This window comes from Rhinatrema bivittatum, chromosome 11 (genome assembly GCF_901001135.1).
Source record: "Rhinatrema bivittatum chromosome 11, aRhiBiv1.1, whole genome shotgun sequence".
In the NCBI taxonomy this organism is placed as follows: Eukaryota; Metazoa; Chordata; class Amphibia; order Gymnophiona; family Rhinatrematidae; genus Rhinatrema; species Rhinatrema bivittatum.
Window position 1 is genome coordinate 69,752,293 of NC_042625.1, and position 12,619 is coordinate 69,764,911.

At 48.8% G+C, this 12,619-nt stretch overlaps 1 protein-coding gene across 5 annotated transcripts in view; it reads left to right on the top strand.

The window, feature by feature from the left end:
• HIF3A (hypoxia inducible factor 3 subunit alpha) overlaps positions 1-7,140 on the top strand; it is a 40,075-nt gene extending 32,935 nt beyond the window's left edge. For 4 of the 5 annotated variants that reach the window (XM_029619803.1, XM_029619804.1, XM_029619805.1 and 1 more), the window contains 8 exons: positions 158-290; positions 764-942; positions 1,537-1,784; positions 2,875-2,967; positions 3,627-3,982; positions 4,186-4,288; positions 4,982-5,075; positions 5,223-7,140. In XM_029619803.1, the coding sequence (XP_029475663.1) occupies positions 158-290; positions 764-942; positions 1,537-1,784; positions 2,875-2,967; positions 3,627-3,982; positions 4,186-4,288; positions 4,982-5,075; positions 5,223-5,374 (1,358 nt within the window). In that variant the 3' untranslated portion in view covers positions 5,375-7,140. The remainder of the gene's footprint in view (positions 1-157; positions 291-763; positions 943-1,536; positions 1,785-2,874; positions 2,968-3,626; positions 3,983-4,185; positions 4,289-4,981; positions 5,076-5,222) is intronic. The other variant, XM_029619802.1, reaches the window with a different exon arrangement.
• The last annotated feature ends 5,479 nt before the right edge of the window (positions 7,141-12,619 follow it).

The window sequence follows — 12,619 nt, forward strand, 5'->3', positions numbered from 1 at the left end:
TTCTAAATGCCACTTCTCTCTTGGGAGGCTCCATGTTGCTGTTGAGTGCTTTCTCTGGATCTGTTCTGAATTTGGGCCTCTGGGTCCTCGTAGTGATCTCTCTGTCCGTACTGAATCCGAGCCTCCAGCATCTTATATCGGTGTCTCTTTATTGCAGTTCTACGCAAAGGGCAGGCCCTCACAGCGCACTACCGCTTCCTGGCCAAGAATGGCGGCTACTTCTGGATGCAGACTCAGGCAACAGCCATCCCTGACGAGAAGAGCGTGATGTGTGTGCACGAGGTGCTCAGGTCCGTGCACTTCCATCCATGGGGGGGAGGAGGGAGGGGATCCTGGCCGGAGGGTGTGCTGTGCTGCTCAGTTTTGAAGATCCCGGTGGGGAGGATATGGGACATGTACGCACACTGCTCCACCTCCATGGGCCAGGGGGGAGACAGATCCTAGTGTTAGAGGTACATGCACCGCCTGCTCAGCTCTGTGCTCCACCTCCTCCATGGGGGAGGGAAATCCTGGCAAATGTTCACTTTGTCTCTTTTTCTCCTTCCTGAGACATTTCTGGAGAGAAATAAATGTAAACCCTGTCCCCTGCCTAACCACACTTTCCAGTGGAGCCCCGCCCCCTTCCGGACTTCTAGTAGAATCCCGCCCCCTATTGGACCATTCTTATAGCATAGCTCCTCCCCTTGCATCCCTTTCTTAGCAAATAGTCTCTGGGCTCTGCCTTTCATTTTTTGACCTCGTGTTTCTGTCTTCTCCCCCACAGTCGGATTGAGGAGGCTGGTGTGGTTCTGTCCCTGGAACAGACGGACCAGAGACCCCGGCACCCCCTTCACGAGGTGACCGCTGCCTGCGACACAGCAGAGGAGAAACCCATGGAGCTGGCATCGGAGCTGGCACCAGCAACCAGCGAGATCATTCTGTCTCTCAATATAAGTGAGTCAGGTATGGAGAAAGTAGGGGGAAGGGAAGAAGCAGGACCCTGCCACAGGTTGGGTGGAGTTCAGGGTGGACCTGGGAGGTTTACAGGGTATCTGCTCTCTCTGGCTGAGGTTCACGGAGTGTTTTGTGGAAAATCCAAAGAGATGAGCTGCTTCAGCCCATGGCAAGAGTGGCTTCTGACTAGTGATAGGCATTGCAGCCTGGCTTGGGTAGACGTTTAACCTGTGGCATGCTGTTGAGATTGGCCACCACAAATATTCTGCATTAAATGGATAACAGTTCTCCCACATGTCGTATATGTGCATGTTGGGATGGTATCTGCAGTTCTGTGTATACACACAAAAATAGGTAGCATCCTGATTATGTATATTGGTCCCTACATGCACGCTACAGGTCCCAATCACTGCCTGTGCGTGTGCTGTGCTCCGGATCATGGATAGTGGCCTCTGTGTATACGTGCGCCCCTCAGCCTGTGCGGCGGTGCAGAGCACACTTCCTGGCCACTGCAGCGGTGCTTACCGTGCCATGGTTTCTGTGTATTGGCTGGTGTACATGCTGCCATGGAGAGCAGTTTTCTCAGATGTATCCTCGCTGCAGGGCTCCAGGACTCCAAGCTGTTGGCCTTCCTGCGCCCAGCGGACATGAGTGACGAGGAGATGCAGTCAGATCCCCGGCGCTTCTGCAGCCCGGATCTCCAGAAGCTGCTGGGTCCCATCTTTGATGGCCCCAGGGAAAAGGCCGAGCTTCAAGTACCTGAGCCCGGGAGTCCCCAGCCCTGCCCTTCTCCAGAGCCGCTAGAGCAAGTGGATCCCATTGCCATGGACACGACAGACACCACAACCCCGGTACCTCCCTCTCCCTCTTTCCTTCTCTAAGTGTATGTGCAAGAGTGGGTAGTTTTCTATAGGACTAAGCTCTAGAGGAGCCTGGGGGGGCCCTGCTGGGACATGAGGGGAAAAGGGTAGGTGTGTTTGTGCTGAGAGTGCATCCAGGGCTTGACCGTAGGAGGGAGCAGGGTCTATGGCTTATAAGCCTCTCTATGGCCCCCTGGAGCCTGCTGCAATTACCTAGCCTCCAAAACACAGTTCTCATCCCTTTTTCCCCTCCCCATGCAATCATCTCTCTTCCAGTCCCTACCCCACTCTTCCACCACCCAGTCATCGCCGCTCTCATCCTGCCTTCCCTCATGCAATCATCTCTCTTCCCTCCCACCAGCAGGAGGAGGGCAGCGCTTCTTACCTGGCTCTGCCAGTTTCAGTGGGAAATGTGAATGTGCTTTGGGCCCTGCGTGGTTCAGATTTCAGACTGCACCTGGCAGAGGAGGAGGCAGATGCAAGCAAGAAAGGCAGCTCTTTGACTCCTGCTGGCAGGAAGGGATTGTGCCTGGGCTGGGGGGCAGACAGAGGAGGCTGCAGGTACTACTGTGACCTGCTGCACACCAGGTTATCTTTTTCTTCAAAGTAGCCTGGAGTTCATCATGGTGTCATTCTCAGGGTCATCATCCCAAATGACTCCCTCCTCCAAAAAGGTCTTGGGTGCACCCTGAGCTACATGGGGGATGGGGGCAGGTGAGAGTATGTTGAGGGAGAGGGTAACGCTAGAATAAAGGGGATGGGTTGGGCACATTTTGTGTTGGGGGGGGCCTATCCCTGGGATACTGGGGGTGAGTGCATTTATATTGGGAGTGGTACCCTTGGATTAAAGAGGGCCAGCTGGGTGAGCTGCTGGGATGGGAAAGCCCTTTGGGTTATGGAGAGGTGATTGTTTTGGGGGGGGGGGGGGGATATACACCTTTTGGGATATTCAGGGGGTCACCACTTGGATTCAGGGGGTGTTTGTGAGCAGGTGTATGACTTCTGATCTCTTGGCTAGTTCATACGAGCAGACCTTGGTGCTCACCTGCTGCCTCTATCGCTGCCTCCTCTCTCCACGTAGGCGACTCTTCCAAGCCAGCCGCCCTCGGTCATGGACAATGTGCAGAGGTTCTTTGCTCCCAGTAAGGACACACTGACTGAGGAGACGCTGCAGGTAAGGACAGAGGCCTAAACCCAGAGTGCCGCCACACCTGGGCAATGACGATGCCCATTATCTCACAAGCACTAGTGCATCAATATGATCAGCCACCCTTGGGATTTGTCTTCGTTTTCTGATGGTCACATTTTCCTGATACTTTTGGATAAATACAGAGAGTATTTTTGCATTTAGCAAGTTTTTTAAATTCAAAGAATAGTTTGGGTTTTTTTCAAATAAAACCAGAAAAGTGAATCCAAGGGTAGATGCACTAGCTTTTGTGAGATAATAGTGCAAGGTTTCTCTTTGGTTTTATAAAAGGCATTTCAGTTTGAGTGGTTTGTTTTTGTATACATGTATTCACCACCTTTCTCATTGTGTTTATTGATTGGGATGTTGCTGCTTTTATTATATTTGGTGGTGCCCAGATGAGGAGAAAGGAAGAGAGAGCTTCTGTGTGGAGTCTCCCTTCATGACAGCAGACACTCTCTAATAAGGAGACAGGGATGGGGAGATGTAGCGAGGTGTGACAGTTCTTTGATAAGAACCAGGTAAAATGAGGGAAGGGAGTCTGTGAGAGTTGGCTAGGGAGGAAGGGAAGGGCTTGCTATGTGTGAGAGCTTTTGTATGGCTGTGAGGAGTGGTGTAGATCACAGGTCACCTTGTCATTCCTGCAGGACCTGGAATCCCTGGACTTGGAGATGCTGGCCCCTTACATCTCTATGGAGGATGACTTTCAGCTCGCCTCATCTGAGCACCCTCCGTGCTGTGCAGAGCACAGCAAACCCCAGCTCCGTTTGTCTGCCCTTCCACTGCCAACCTCCACCCAGCGCCGCCGCTCCAGCAGCTTCAATGGTGTCTCTGGAAGGGCACCTGCGAGCCTTCCCCGCTGGGGCAGTGAGACATGCCTCTCTCCACCAGGCCCAGAAGAAGAGGAGCAGCCAGGAGATCAAGACCTAAGAGGAGCAGTGGTGTTGCACGCAAGGCGAGAGACAGAGGCACAATTACCAATCTGCCTACGCCGCAGGAAGAGGTGAGGATGAATTTTTGTATGAGGGAAGGGAGTCTGACATAAGGACTCTGCAGGTAGCAATGTGTATGTATGTGAGGGAGATGTGTCAGGGATGGGCAGGGTTCTGCAGATAGGTGTGTGTGAGGGAGAAATGTCTGGGTGTCAGGGATAAGGACACTGCAGAGAAATCGTTAGGCTTGACTGATTCTCTGTTGTAACCTCAGAGTCTTGGAGAGAGCAGAGGACGAGGAGGTTGCTGACATGGAACCTCCCAAACGATCCCGTCCAGCTGACCAGGAACCCTTCCTGATGTCCTCCCTAAGCTTGGTATGTACCATGGAGCAGTTCTGGCTATATCTGAGTATAGTAGGCATATATGGAGACTGGTACTGTATTTAAAAAGATCCAGAATTCCATGATTCCTTTTGTATAAATTCTATGTGCATTCTCGTACTTTTGAAAATCAAAATCATAAAGTGACGCCTTTAAAAATAAAAACAAAAGAAAACACTTTTTACCTGCCCTGGAGTTCAGATAGAGCTTAGGTGAAGCCCTGGGCAGTCTCTGGTTCTAAAGCACCTTTGTTTAGGGAGAAGCATTTGGCAGGATTGTTCTGTTTTTTTTTTTTTTATAAAGATTTTCGTATGTCTTCCTTAAACGAGCACAGGATGCACAACTCTCCTGTTCTTCAGTCTGGTTTTATACATAGAAAAATAAATTCAACTGAATGTCATGCAGGATATAGGGGCAGATCTGGGAGCTTAAAACGTGGGGAGCAGAGGGTGGGGTCCATCACTCGCTGTCTTCTTTCCTTACGCTTCTTCCACACCCCCAGGTTCTTCTCCATTCCCCCTACCCTTTCCATCTCCTCCTTCAACCCCCTTCCCACCCTCATATCCCCAGGGTCCTCTTCATTTCTCCCCATAATGTTCTGTATTCTGGGGATGCATCGCCAGCCTTAGTCTTTTACTTGGATTTCTGCACAGTGTCTTGTTCTAAGGCACAGTCTCTCTCTTGCAGGGGTTCCTGGCCAGTATAGGAACATTGGCAGTGAGAAATGATGGAGACACCATAGTGCAGGACAGGTTGTCTGTGCCAGAGGAAACCCCCAGGGGTAAGTCATGACTAGGTTTCATGTGATAAAGGAACAGCAGATTTCCGCCTGGCCGGGGGCAGAGGTTATATAGGGTGAATGGATGCAGCCTGATTGTGGTCAAGAGTCATGGGGGTGAGTAATCAAGGCCACTCTTGCTTTTCCCAGGTCCCATGAGTGAGATTCTCCCGTTTGTGGTAGAAGATCCCACGCTATGTGAGCTGGCTCTGTACGAGGGAGAGGACGAGCAGTCCCCACAAAGTGCTGTGCACTTCCTGCCAGCAGAAGAGGTCCTGCAGGAGCTGAAACAGGCCACTTGATGAGCGCAGGTAGCCAGTGACACAGTACAATACAATACCTCATTCACTCCACTGCAAGGACACCTCAGAACTCAACTGTGAGGCATCAGAAGGGGGTCTGCCTGGAGTGGGCCTCAGGGGAGGGCCTCAGCTGTTCACTTCTGAGTCCAGGAAGGCAGATCCTCCGCCTCACCCGCTACCTCTGATTCAAGAGGGACCTCAGCCTCACCAGCATCTGTATCTGCCTCCATCTCCAGGGACCGCTTCTTGACTTCGTTCCACCTCCCTATTGATCCTCAGCCTCACCTCCGCCTTGTCTCCATAGCCAAGGATGACGTCAGCTACCTCCTTGACCGAGGGAGCCTCCCCACCCCGGCTGCCTCCATTTCTAGGGATCTTAGCCATAACAGCCTCTGTACTCAGGAACTCCGCCTCTCCCTCGCTCAAATCCACCTCCCTGCCACTGCTTCTCTTCCTTCCTGGGGAGCACGGGGGAGAGAGAGTCTCTTTGCCAAACCATCTCGCAGTTCCTCCTCTTGGGCCTCCTCTTATCTTCTTTGGGGAGGGATATTGATATGATACCTTATTGAATTAGAGTCAGACTACATCAAGTAGCTTGGGGGTCAGGGGAGGTTATGGATAGTGGGAGATGAAACTGGAGCCAGAAAACGCAAGTTTGCTTGAAACCTTTGAGATCGTTGAAGAATATGGCAAAAAAGCCAGAGGAGAAGCTGAAAGTATAACCGCAAAGGGACAGGTCTCTCTCTCCCTCCCTCCCTCCTTTCCTCAGGTGTGAAAAGGGGCTGGAACATTATATTAGAGGGGGGTCCATATTATCCAACACTTTCCCTCTGACTCTGTCCCTGTGCCTGTTTGCCTCTCTGTCTGATTCCTGACACCAGGACGGTGCTACAAGCTTCACACGACAAACTCTGGATTTAGGAGTCTATTTTTGATGCCCTAGAAGGGGAGAGTGGGCTTTGGAGATGGGGGTGTGTGACTGTGCAGTTAGCACAGTACCGTCCATATTTAAAAGGGACCTTTAACTTGTAATTGTTTTTCCGAGTTGTGAAGCAGATTATCCTGACTGCGATGTTCATTTCCCTGGTTTGGGGTTTTTTCTTTCTTTAAGTGTTTTATAAGAGCCTGCAGTGTCCAGATTGCAGCATTCATTCCTAGGCCTTTACAAATTGCTCTTCTCTGGGTCTTTAAGAGGTCAGCGCATTCAATCAGGAAGCCCTGTGGTCTAATGTAAAACATTGAGAATAAAAGTAGACTAGATGCAGCCGGACTGAATCAGAGATGAGCTTCTTCCCGATGTGGGAGGGAGACCTTCCTTGCTCTTGGTGATGCCTTTTTGAAGCTGCTTTCAAGCAGGTTTAGAATATGTTCCCTTTTGCCTGTGCTGTTTAAAAAAACAAAAGTAAAACAAAACTGGTTTCCTAGAATGATTTGGTGTGGAGCTGTCCTACCCTTATCCAGCAAAACCATTCACGGATGTTTATTACTCTAATAGAAGGGCTTTAAGGAGGAAAATATCTACCTTAATAGCCACAGAAAGTTTCCCCAGTGGTGAAGGGAAGCTGGGGCTGAACCAGGAGTGGGGGTGAAGACAAAGATTAGGATCTTGCAGGTGGGCTGATGATGACAGGATCTCTTGATAGCAAGAAGGTGATTTTAAAAGCTGCTCACAACTACTTGAAACTGGTATGTCCTGCTCTTGCCTCCCCCCCCCCCCCCCGACTTCCTAGGATTGCAGAGGTGGGGGGGGGGGGGGAAGGAGAAACAGACTCCCTAGAGCAGGGGTGGGCAATTCCGGTCCTCGAGGGCTGCAAACCGGTTGGGTTTTCAGGATATCCCCAATGAATATGCATGAAAAAGATTTACATATGACTGAGGCAGAGTGCATGCAAATCTCTCTCGTGCATATTCATTAGGGATATCCTGAAAACCCGACCGGTTTGCAGCCCTCGAGGACTGGAATTGCCCATCCCTGCCCTAGAGGTTCCTCGTTGGATCAGGGAGGAGGAGAAATTATTCTCCCACCCCCTTGCACACTCTGTTTAAAACATTCACTTTTCCATGTTCATTTTTGTTTTTATAATAATTATTGTTACTGATGTTTCGTTCTGGTGCTTTGGTTTGACGTTGGTATCATACTTTTGGACCCTCGTTCAGATTTATTTGTGGGCGTGGAGGGGGAGAGTTAGTGGGGAGGGACATACCTGGAACCGGGCATTTATAAAGAGCAGCTGCGACCGCCTGGAGATTCTGGTTTGGGTTTTGGGGGGAGTGGGGAGGTTGGGGATATTTCCAAACATACAATCTTTAAAGTTTTTAAAAATGCATACTGGTGTGAAACGAACCCCCTCAGGCCAGCTCCTCTTTTCTCTTAAGGCCTATGTGACAGGATTGCTGGCAACTTGCACTTCTGGAGAGATGAGGATACTGATTGTCCTGACTTAAATCAGAAAAACCTGTTTTTCCCCTTCAGCCCTGCTGTTTGGCACGTCCAGTGCCATTGGTGGAGCTATGGTCCTCCCTCAGTAACTGGGCATCAGCGTGCCCTTGAGTCAGCCGGCCGCTGTGGGTGACCCGCTGAGTTCCAAATCTGTCCATGCCGTTCGGCCTACCCCCCCCCCCCCCTACACACACACACCCCGGGAGCTGTTTAATAGTGCAAGATATGGGGACCAGTCGTCTTTTTCTCGACCACTGAATTAAGAAAGGCACTGCTTTTATTTATTTATTTTTTTTAAATCCCATCTTCTGTGTCATAAACCTTTATGAACGGATGGGGATTGTTTCCAGACAGTATTGCTTGGGATGCACAAGGAGATTAATCACAGAAGGAGACCAAATCCCAGAACTTCATAGTAATTAGGGGGGGAGGTGGGGGGAGCTGGTGCTCAGATTTCAAGGTGACTTCATTGCCAGTCAGGTGAAAGTGCTCGCAGGGAGAGAGGTAATTGGCAGGAGAGCATAGGAGGTGGTGATGCTTTTGGTGAGACGTCACACGGAGCATTGTATACAGGTCTGAAGGCTGCACCTTCGGAGCAGCAGAGATACAGAAGGGCTACCAAAATGGTGCAGGGTCTGCACCAGAAAGCCCTAGGAGATGAGACTTAAGTATGTCCTAGAGGGAATTTGAGGAGACATTCATATACCTTAAAATTATAAATAATTGACAAGACGTATAACATTTTCTAAGGAAAAGATGCCTTAGAACAATAGTTTGAATTGGATGAGACTGGAGGGGGGCAGACTAAGGAGTAATATAAAGAGCAGCCTCCCAGGAAAGGTGGTGGCAAAAAACAGCAACAGTTCAGGAGAGCCTGGGATAAACACAGGGAACCTTAGTTCATGAGGAAGATCAAGTGAGGTCTGCAGTATTGTCAGAAAGGGAACATGAGCAAATCAGATGTGCCTGTTGGACCTTACCTAGCATCCTATTTTCTCTGTCTGTGTAATGGTGAGTTTAGAGCATGCGGTGTCATGGGAGAGTCTCCTTTACAAGCTGAAGGGCCCCCAGACTTGCTGCAGGCTTAGATCACTGCCTGGGCTGTGAGTGTTTCACCCTGGCTGCTGGATTCTGAGCACTACAGCCCTCCTTTAAAGCAGGTGCTCAAAGGGAACTAATCTTTAAACTTGAAGGTTCAACTTAACATGGCCCTTCGGCGCTTTGAGCATGAGACAGGGCTGAGAATCGCTGACCTATATGGAAGTCCGTGCTGCATGCATATGCCCTGAACCTGAAGCACTTAGCAGGGGGCCGGGATTTCTCTGTTTTCTTTTTACAAGTTTGTTCTCCAAATGTATCTCAACCGTCTTTTGATGCTTTTTTTTTTTTTTTTTAATTAAAAAGGCAGCTGGTCCAGCCGCAAAATGCAACACGCACACAAAAGAGGACCTGAAATGGGAATCCATTTGTAGCAAAAAGCAAAATATCCAGAATGTGGATTACCAGCCCTGGTCTAAAATGGGACCACAGGTACTGGTGATGATGCTGTAGAATTTATCATCATGGTAATGTGGTTCTCATGGACCTGGTACAGTGTGTCGTTCTTGGTCTGAGTGCTGGATCCTACAGTCCACCTCCCTCCTAACAATAGGTGGAAACATTGGGGAAGCTTTGAGTGCCCAAGAACCATGGGTACTTTTGAACTTGCAGTATATTGTTTAGTGATGATAATTCACACCTATATGGGCTCCAAGAAGGGTTGGGGAGAGTGTATTGTGGTTTAAGAAGAGAAATCTCAAGAGAATGCTGCAAAGCTCAGGTTCCTAACAGCAGCCCAGGGCTGAGGATCCAAGCAGCAGACTGGTATATTCAGGGCCCTACTCTAGGGCCTCATATCCCAGCAGGAGGCTACTCGGGGCGCCCCACCTAGGGTTCATATCTTAGCAGCAGACTGGTTATACTCTGGGAAGGGTTGGGGGGACATGGAGCTAGCCCAACCCAGGTTCAAGTTCCCAGCAGACCCGTGTGCCACAGAAAAGCATAGCAAAAGAATGAAATAGGAGGATACACTGTACCAGGGAGTTCATGTCTAACTGTTCATTTTTCATACCTGTCAACTTTTTTTTTTATTAGCTGATTTTAATGTAATTTAGTGTGTGAGAAACAGTGACCCCCAGGTGGTCAGAATTCATCAAATAAATGCTACATTTAAAAAAGATTTACCTTGTGTATCTTCATTTCTTTGCACAGAAATAAAACCCCATGGAGGTGTGTTTGGTTTAGAAAGGGCTCCCTGTCACAAGGCTGATTGTGATGATAATACCTTCAAGTAGCACGTGTTTGTGCGTGGTCTCGCGCTTCCTGTTCAGCACCAGAAAAGTGGGGCTAAGCCATCCCACCCCAGAGATGACTGCTTATACAATTCTGAAACTGTGAAATGAACAAGGGTTCTGTTTGGATGATAAAGATCCTATAAACCCAGCCTTTGATCATAATTAGCATTTGCTCTGTTTACTGAACAGGTCACTTTGGCCAGTACTTTTGTTTTTTTCCAGCAAGTGATAACTTTGTACATAGCTCTGTTATTGTGAGGAGAGGAAGTATTTCTTCAAGAAAAAATTTGCTGAAAATGGTATCATTTTAAAACGAGAACAACGAGAGAGCAGCTACAACCCAGGTCCTGGTAAATAACACCCTCCATTTCCACCTTTAGGACAGGATGGCTCAGGGGATGGGCACAGGGACACAGATCCTGTCGCCTCTAGGACTGGAGGGCTCGGGATGCAGAGCCTGTTGCCTCTAGGATGAGAGCTCAGGGGATGGGCACAGGGAATAGAGAGCCTGTCACCTCTAGGATAAATCCACGCCAGGAAACCCAGCTATCTGCCCAAGGCACACATCTGAGGGACCACGGAAATCACCTCAGGAATTGTCAACTGGGGGAGAGACCTTTAGGTATCACCGCAGGAGAGTGGGGCTTTCTTTTCCTGAATTTAGAATTTCAAATTTCTCCTTCCAAAAAGCTTGAAGCAATCCCCATAGGGAGATGCGCGTCCACCATCTGCTGGAGACAGAAAATACTGGCAGGTTGGGGGTCACTGCAGGGTTATATATTCTGTGATGTCAGCTTGCTCCATCTCCATCTGCTGGCAGGGGAGCATAAACCCACTGGTCCTGAGTCCATCTGTCTACACACTAGGAAAACTGCTATTAATCTTGCAGACTTAGAGAATAGCCACCTCTTCTTATTACCAGCATCAGTAGCATATGATCTATTGAATGTTTGGGTACTTGCCAGGTACTAGTAGCCTGCCATACAGAGGGGACATCAAGCAGCCCTCTCTGCAAAGACTGCAGAGCTCATGTTGTAAATCCTCAGCATAGCGTTAGCCCAAGGTGTCAAATCCAGAACCAGTAGCAATTTTGTACTCCATCCTCCACGGCACCAGAAGTCAGTGAAGATCGAATAGCACCGGCAGGATGTGCTCCCTTATGCTGCTGCATTTTGCAGGAATTGTAAGGCTTTCAATGATGAGGCAGGTAAGCCCAAGTAGACCATGCTACAATAATCAAACATAGTGAGAATCAAAGCCTGGACAAAGGAATTAAAATCACATGATTGTAATTAATGCTTCAGCCATGTAGAAATGTGATTTAGGAAAGGCCAGACTTTTATTATAGATTTAATCTGTTGTGAGAGAGAACTTGGAGTTGATTAACACTCCTAACAGAGGATGCAACCCGCAAGTTTGAATGAAGGGAATCCAGTATTACTGTTCCAATTAATCACTAAAATTTCAGTGCAAGCTTATTCGGACTGAAACAGTAAACTGCACAGGAGAGCCGGCGAGCGCCCAGGCCACTCTCCTGGGCGTGCGATTCACTAAGCAAGGTTATGCAAATTAGGGCCCGCGGTAATAAGGAGGTGCTAGGGACACGTTAGTGTCCCTAGCACCTCCTTATTGACAGAAGCGGTGGCTGTCCGTTTGACAGCCGACGCTTAATTTTACCGGCGTCAGTTGTCGAACCCGCTGACAGCCACAGGTTCGGAAAACGGACGTCGGCAAAAATGAGCTTCCGTTTTCCAACCCGTGGGCCGCGGGCAGATTTTTTTTTTTTTTTAGATTTTTTATTTTTAGGGCCTCCGACTTAATATCGCTATGATATTAAGTCGTAGGGTGTACAGAAAAGCAGTTTTTTCTGCTTTTCTGTACACTTTCCTGGTGCCGGCTGAGAGTAAAATGTGCTACTTGGCTACACATTTTACTTTCTGGATCGCGCAGGACTAATAGGCTCATCAACATGCATTGGCATGTTGCGGTGCTATTAGTTTCGGGGGGAGTTGGCTGTGCGTTTTTCACGCGCTATTACTCCTTACTGTATAAGGGGTAAAATTAGCGCATCGAAAAACGTGCAGCGAAACGGGGGTCAAACGGTGCACCCTACTGCATCGGCCCGATTTGGAGTTAGCCAACATCATATTGATGGAAGGCAAAGTGATAAAATCTCTGCTTTCGGACCAAGTAGAGTACGTTGGGATATAGAACTGTACATCATCCATGTACAATTTGTACCCTTCACAGATACCTGCCAGCAACTTACACAATGGGAAAATCTATTAGTTAAAATTTGTAACCTATCATTAAAATCATCTATTGTACCTGAAGACTGGAGGGTGGCCAATGTAACCCCAATATTTAAAAAAGGCTCCAGGGGCGATCTGGGTAACTATAGACCAGTGAGCCTGACTTCAGTGCCGTGAAAAATAGTGGAAACTATTCTCAAGATCAAAATCGTAGAGCATA